This window comes from Asterias rubens, unplaced genomic scaffold (assembly GCF_902459465.1).
Source record: "Asterias rubens unplaced genomic scaffold, eAstRub1.3, whole genome shotgun sequence".
NCBI classification, from domain to species: domain Eukaryota; kingdom Metazoa; phylum Echinodermata; class Asteroidea; order Forcipulatida; family Asteriidae; genus Asterias; species Asterias rubens.
This window is the reverse complement of record NW_022985700.1, coordinates 103,452-111,678: the sequence shown is the minus strand read 5'-3', so window position 1 is coordinate 111,678 and position 8,227 is coordinate 103,452. Positions and strand designations below refer to the sequence as shown.

General features: G+C 39.4%; 1 protein-coding gene across 1 annotated transcript; it reads left to right on the top strand.

Moving 5' to 3' along the window:
- The first annotated feature begins 3,674 nt into the window (after positions 1 to 3,674).
- LOC117305784 (trace amine-associated receptor 9-like) lies at positions 3,675 to 4,730 on the top strand. The gene has a single exon (XM_033790660.1). The coding sequence runs from the start codon at positions 3,675 to 3,677 to the stop codon at positions 4,728 to 4,730; it is 1,056 nt and encodes a 351-aa protein (XP_033646551.1).
- Positions 4,731 to 8,227: the final 3,497 nt, after the last annotated feature.

The following is an 8,227-nucleotide window of genomic DNA, read 5'->3' as shown; positions in this document are numbered from 1 at the left end:
TTATAATAATACACACTCATTTTCTCTTTCAGATAACCACGAACGGTTTCACGAATGGTCGTAGGAGGGCGGTATTTAGAATAACCATAGACCTTTTCGCAAATACCGGGGCGCGCGTAAAGCTTGGAATTGGGTGCATTGTGGTCTAGCTGGTATCCAAATTTGATCCATATATATCCCACAATGCACCTCATTCAACAGTCCGCGCTTGCGCATTGGTATTTGCGATAAGGTCTATACTAAAATAAAAAATGTAAAATAATAATATAATCAAACTCTTACATAGCGCCGGTATCCACCAATGCAGGCGCTCGTTTCGCTTGCCTCATGATATCGAATACAATAATTATAGTTATAAAATGCTGTGTGTATGAGTTATACTTATGAATAATGACATGAAGTGGTTAAATATATGACTTGTATAATAACGTCACAACTATGGCTTAAAGGCAGTGGACACTATGGGTAATTACTCAAAATAATTATTAGCATAAAACCTTACTTGGTAACGAGTAATGTGGAGAGGTTGATAGTATAAACGATGTGAGAAACGGCTCCCTCTGAATAGACGTAGTTTTCGAGAAAGAAGTAATTTTCAACGAATTTGATTTCGAGACCTCAGATTTAGAATGTGGGGTCTCGAAATCAAGCATCTGAAAGCACATTACTTCGTGTGATCATGGTGTGACAAGGGTGTTTTTTGGCATTAATGTCTCACAACTTTGACGACCGATTGAGCTCAAATTTTCACAGTTTGTTATTTTATGCATATTATGAGATACACCAACTGTGAAGGTCTTTGATAATTACCAATGCTTATTCCGAATTGAGCGCAAAGTTTTCAAAATTTAACAGTGATCATCACTAGGTAAGATGGCCCTTTTTTTTTTAATCCAAACCGGTGTCCTATAATTATATCTGCCGGAGATTCTTTCCTTCATAAAATTATGGGAAATTAGCATGGGCTGAAGGAGGAGGATTCAAAAGAGGGCGCTATCAGTGTGGTTTGTACACAGTTTGCCATTGGGGGACATAGGCCCTTTTCCAAACCAAGGCTTCGGCTTTGGATTCGACTCAGGTTAGCTTGGCCCCGCGGTTGTTTTGGAAATTGGGCGTGCTTTGCGTATACGCGCTCAGGATTTCAGATGAGGACGGAGCGTGAGTCGAATTCCAGGCTCCTGCAACACACCGGACATTCGGCAGAGGCATTAACACGCACATTATAAAAGCTATCCATTTATAGCAAAAAGAGGAGCAAAGGGTTATGGAAAGGCATAAAGACCGGACAAATTGTAGTCATTCAATGTTGTTAAATTACAAGCAATGGAATGGCTACGACCTTGTTATGAAGGGATGCTCTCTCTGTTTAGCTGAATAGAAAGCATCCCTTTAAAAAATGGGCCTGGCCACTATGTTATTTATCAACAGAGGGCGCTGCGCTATTGCGAAGAGCATCTAATCAAAGGCTGTTTTCTTAGATATTCATTATTTTGCATACACATTTGGACTTCCCAAAGAGAAACTGTAGCGCCATCTCTTGACATTAAGCAGTAGTCTAGTCGTTGAGGGCGCAGTTTGTGGGCGCGTGTTTCTTTTTGTTTTTTATTTTTATTTTTAAGTCCAGCTTATTAACTTCATAAACACATATCTTTGCTGCTAAAACAACCGGGCTCGTCTAGTGATTGAACCATTAATAGCTCTGGCATTAACTTATGTTCACATTCAAATTTAATTGCTGCTAGATTGTAAGTAAAGCAAGTACTTCACGAATTCAAAACGGAACTGCTTTAAAGGTAAAGTCATTGAGTCAATGCTAAATACGCAAAAAGGTATTGACCATAAAACAAATTACTCTGTTTAAAGTGCTGCAGCTGTTGATGTTGTAGACTATTTCTCTTTATAAAATATTACTTACAAATCATCAGAACGTTGACAATAACCAATCTATGACCCCACCTTTAACACTTATTTCTAAGTGTGCAAATATTTGACAAACACTTTCCTCAATAACACTCCCTGCACGCCCCAATCTGCCGCAAGATTGACACAATCTAGCCTGAACATCTGACGTCACACTTCCAGGTTCGCGTTCAACGGCAGATACCGGCCTTGAGCACCTGGCAGGATTCTGACAAATGGACCTTGACCTTACATCCATTCACACGCATACATACATTACATTTTACTATACATGCACACTATGCTGCAGACGATCGAAAGGTGCTGATGTAACTGACAAACTACGTCACTTCGCAGCTGACCAATCACAACGCAGAAATCAAAACTTACGTCACTGCACGTTTATCCAATGATATAATTGGTCATGTAAGACCAGTGTGTGTTTTTATCAAAACAGGGAACCAGTCTATTCACAACCAAGCTACATTTTGGAGAACATTAATATCATTCAGCATATAAAAAGCGAAGTGAAGTTCCACCTGCAATGAAAATCTCTTCACACAAACCACCTAGAGAACTTGAAGCATTTATTACGGGGCTGGTCAGTTCAATTATGCATTTAATAAGGGTCTCTAAAGCATACAAATTTCGAGAAAGAATCATTACTTTATTACTTATTCAGACTATCAGAGTAATATTATTGAGTTTTGTTGTTTGATGGATCGATGAACAACCTTATAATTACATCATATTCAAACAGGAGGATCGGTTGTGCACATTGACTTTTGGCATACAGAGAAGAGCGTGGATATGTTATATCCTTAAATTGACATGTTGTGCGGGTCTGATTCTATCAACTGGATGTAAATAGAGGAACATTATAAACTGCTTTGAAGAGGTGGTGTTACTCATTCTCTGACAAGCTGTCATGGACCTAGGTCTGTAATTATCTCAGATCCCGAAGTTTCCACGCATTTGCATTGAGAAGCAGAATCTAGCAATAGAGTTCAGCATTCTCCCGAAGACGATCGGAGCATATCTGAGTCTAGTTATCAACCACGGGTTCTTTTCAGAACCAACACATCCAGCAACAGAGTCCAGCATTCTCCTGAAGACAATCAGAGCACATTGATCGAAACGTTGAGTTGTCGACCAGGAAACAACACATCCAGCAACAAAGACTAGCTTTCTCTTGAAGACGGTCAGAGCATACTGATCGAAACGTTGGGTTATCAACCACGGGCTCATTTCAGAACCAACACATCCAAAACATAGTCCAGCTTCTTCCTGAAGACGATCAGGGCATACTGATCGAAACGTTGGGTTATCAACCACCGGTTCTTTTCAAAAACAAGTTAAAGAGATTTACACATGGTGTTACCGCACACCTCACCTAACTATACTTCCACCGTGAGAAGTTTCAAATCCTACTTTAGTGAGGTTTTTGTTTCGGTGCCATCCAGTCGCCGTTTTGGTTTACCTATCCAGCCGTTGATTTCACCAAACTCTTCCTAACTTAGGATAAATCTTGGGACTTAGGACGATCTAAGTTCCGTAACCATAGACGTTTAGGACGCAATGGACCCATCCTAAGTTAGGATGAGCTACTCGTCCTAACTCGAGATAGGGTTAACCCTAGCGTATCGTGAAATCTGCTGCAGAAACTTCAAAAAGTCATCGCTGACGTAACTGAACCACTTGAAACTTGAGAACTCAAACCTCTATATTTTGAGGTCAACTGTTACAATTACAAAAGATTCAAAAGATACATAATAATGGATGCGAATTCCAGTGACCAGTTCAACCCACCCTACGTGACAGTGCCAGCGACAGATGTATACTACAGTTACGCGGAACGGCAGATTCTAGCCGCCATCACCGGTACAACGGCTATACTTGGCGTGACCGGTAACGCACTCATTATCCTAGCTGTGTTGTTGTCACGCAAGCTACGTCACACCACAAATTACTTCGTTCTCAACCTCAGCGTAGCTGATTTCCTGACTAGTCTGGATCTGCCTCTGATAGTCTTGAGTCTCCTAAGGGGTGAGTGGCCGTTGCCAGACCCCATCTGCGTCGGATCGGCCATCGTAGTTCTGACCTGCTTAACGGTCAGCATCAACTGCCTGACGTGCGTCGCGTTGAACCGGTACATTCTGATTACAAAGCCAATTACCGTCTACCGTAAAATCTTCACGTCCCGACGGACGGCTATAGCAATAGCCTTCTCGTGGTTGTTCCCCCTAAGCGTTCTCCTGACCGCTGCAGGTACCGGCTTCATCAAACTCGGGTTCGACCCGGAGTTCTTCGTCTGCACCTGGATAATCTCACAATCGAACCCGGGTTACTACTTGGTGTTCTTCTTCACAGCGATGGTGGCTCAATTCAGTGCCATTCTGTGGAGCTATGTGTGTGTTTTCCGCCATGTTCGGAAGCACGCCCGTGCGGTCGGGCACATGGAGGACGGGCCTACCGCATCAGTGGCTCCCCAAGCAAGCCGACGGATTGAGACCGACCGCCCGACTGAGTCCAATGCCGCTCCCGCTGCCCGTCGGGAAAGGAGGCACCAGAACAAACTCCAAATCGACGTGACTAAAAACCTCTTCTTCGTGGTGTGTGTCTTCACTTTATGCATCACCCCCTTCGGGTTGAGCCTCGTTCTTCAGCAGCACGGACGGAGACTTTATCCCGTTGGGGCCACTATACTTGCCTGTAATAGTTGTGTGAATCCTATCATTTACGCGGCAAAACATCCGCAGTTTCGCTCGGTTTTCAAAGCCATTCTTCTCTGTAGATTTTCAGAGATCCCGGAAAGGGTGCGTTTTTGTTAGGATGAGAAATCACTCACGTAAATCAAGCAGGTAAATTGTTGTCATTAAAGGTAGGCAGAATTCATTTTTTTAAGTTTTGAAACTGAACTCCTCTTCAGGAACGTTCGTAATCATAAAAACACTGGCGGACTCTCAAGCTTTGGTGTTTTTGATCAGCAGAGTGTGTGTTTGAGTCCCTAAGCAAGACACTATTGTTGCTGCGTCCTTCGGATGGGACTTAAAGCAGTAGGTCCCGTGTGTTCCAAAATGAACGTAAAATAGCACATCGAACTTAACGCGAGACACTAAAACAATTATTGCTGCGTCCTTCTGATTGGACGTAAAGCGGTAGGTCCCGTATGTTGTGTAATGAACGTAAAATAGCACATCGAACTTAACGCAAGACACTTAAACTATTATTGCTGCGTCCTTCGGCTGGGACGTAAAGCGGTAGGTCCCGTGTGTTGCATAATGAACGTAAAATAGCACATCGAACTTAACGTAAAGAGAAGGGTTTGTCCCGGTGTTTCTGACAGTGTCAACTGAACACCGAGCAGGGTGGATATGTGCGCATTACAAGTCTTATTATTATTATTATTATTAACTGAATGCGCCACAGCACCTTGCAATCCATTTGAAAGTGCTACATAAAACGGTCTCATTATTCACAGGATTCAAAAACCCGACTTAAAATGTTTTTGTTTGTTTAAGTGCCTTGTGTATCATTTTGTAGATACGTACGTTTAAGCATTTTTGTTTTTAGTTTGTATCATGCAACAACTCATTGTAAAAATGAGTTATAGATTTAATTTAATCTTATAATAGGTCACAAACATTTCAGTATGCTGTACCCATGTAAAAAAAAGAAGAGTACCAACAAACAGTAAAATTAATGTTTAAAGGCACTGGACAGAATTGACAGATTACTCAAATTACGTAGGTTTATCTGGTTTTTTTTAATGATACCAGTAGGTGACGGCTTAAAAAAGGATCATTGTAAGCAAAAGCATGTCTTTGGGTTTTAATAAAGGTCCTTTTGTTTATACATGCACCCACTGTATTTGATCCTTCCGGTAATATGAAACCGATGAACGTGTGTGTAATGTAACCCAATGTCAATAAAATAAAATAAAATGTAAGGGCCCAATTTCATAGATTGCTCGAGAAAAAATTATATTGCTTGCAAAATCTCCTGCTAAGCCTTAAAAAATAATATAACAAGATAAGAAATAAAAAAAGGAGAAAAAAAAGAAGAAAAAGCAGGATACCCACCACGGAAGGTACATGTGAATTGCTATATTTTAGCTGGTAACCTTATTATGGTATTATATGAAACAAGTAATTGTGTCTGCCTACTTTTTCTATTAAAGGGAGGGGACACGTTTGGTAATATTGTCAAAGACCAGTGTCCTCACTTGGTGTATCCCATCATAAGCAGAAAATAACAAGCCTGTGAAAGTTTGAGCTCAATTGGTCATCGGAGCTGCGAGAAAATGATAAAAGAAAAAAAAAACTTGTTGGACGAATTTGTGAGCTTTCATATATGAATAAAAGACTTCTAGCTAGAAGTCTTTTATTTTTTTAGTGAGAAATTACCTCTTTCTCAAAACTTTCGGAGGGAGTCGTTTCCCACAATGTTTTATACTATCATCAGCTCTCCAATGCTCGTTACTAAGTCAGTTTTTAAATGAATATTTGTTTTGAGTAATAAACGTCTACCTTCCCTTTAAAGCAACTCTTTGAAACAATGACAAGAATTGGGCCCACTTTCATGCCGCCTGTGTAAGCACATAGACTTAGCTCAACATCCAGAACACCATAGTATTGTACAAGAAATTATTGATGGACCTCAGCTCACTTCCATAGAGCTGCTAAGCACAAAAATTTACTTTGCATGAAATTTTTTCCTCTGATAAAAAAAGATTATCAACCAAATTTCCACGTGATTTTCAGGATAAGCAAACAACAGCTGAATACCAGTTTAAAAAAAAAAAATAATTTGTTTGGTAATTCTGTTTTAAACATTTCATGCTTAGCAGCTCTATGAAATATGGCCCATGTATCCAACTAAATTCTTGCTTAGCAAAGATATTTGCTCAGCAGCATTGTCTGCTTATCAGCTTTATAAATTTGGCCCTGTGGTGTTTCGTTCAATTGACAAGACTTGTCCAATCGCAGTATAGGCTATTATTGTATTTACTTACCCCAATCAATGTTCCCGGCCTTTTGGCGAAGAGTAAACTATAATTAATGTCTAACGATTTTTTTTTTATATAGAATATTCATAAATATGTCGTGGACAATTGCCATCTGGGAGGAAAAACAAGTGTGTATATACTGACCCCGTTTCAGACAAACATGCAAGCATTCACTTATAGTTGATTTTTGATGTATATTTACATGATAGGTAATAAATAGAAAGGTAATAAACTCGTGGCAGTGTGAACATTACGTTGTGTTAGCATAGGGGTTTGTTGAGTAGGGCAGTAAAAAGCCAGTAGGTCGAAACTTCATGCTTATAAGCAATAAAATTAGCTAAGCACAGCCGACAATTATGCTTAGGAGACAGGTTATGCATCTAAGTCAAAAGGAATGCCTAGCCAGTCAAAAGTTTCATTGTTGCAAATATTAGTGAACTTTGTTGTTTTACTACGTTGTGGTGTGAGAATATTTAATTGTCTAATATTTTCTTTATGTTATTAATATCATAATAATTTACAAATGTGGAAGACGAGGAATTTAATGAAGGAATCTTTGAAATGGCAAATTATTATCAAAATTGAGCATTATTTTATCAACGAACTAAACCTCACCACGAAGAGGCAATGGTTTTTGTGCGTGTGCATGTTTTTCGAAAGTCATTGCTTTTCTGTTTAAATCTTTTATTTTTTTTTATGGTGACTAATGTCATTTTACCACAATGTGGTGTTGGAATAATCTTATTAAAGTTAAAGAAGCAGTGAGTGAAATAAATTAATTAATGAAAATAACGTCAAAATTTACTGTTGACACAATAACTGTATCCTGTATACAGGAGTTCGTAATATTACTTCACAGAAACGTGTTAGGAAACGGTGAAGCATGTCAGCAAAAACCTTACTAACCACAAACACATATTGCTAAACAGAAACGGATACCAGACAAAATTACGTTATTAGTTTACTTGTTGTGAATGTGTCCCACTCAATTTTTGCCTATAGCAAAGAAATTTGGACCAGCAGTATTTTCTGCACTGTTCGTTTGGTAATTGTCAAAGACCAGTGTTCCCACTTGGTGTATACCATCATAAGCATAAAATATGTGAAAATTTGGGCTCAATTGGTCATCGAAGTTGCGAGAAAATGATAAAAGAAAAAAAACACCCTTGTTGGACGAATTTGTGTGCTTTCAGATAGGAATAGAAGTCTTTCATTATTTTAGGGAGAAATTACCTCTTTCTCAAAAACTACGTTACTTCAGAGGGAGTCGTTTCCCACAATGTTTTATATTATCAACAGCTCTCCAAGTCTCGACCAAGT

What these genes read in the sequence shown, in the direction of transcription:
- LOC117305784 (XM_033790660.1), top strand. Translation starts at nt 3,675, where the DNA reads ATGGATGCGAATTCCAGTGACCAGTTCAACCCACCCTACGTGACAGTG.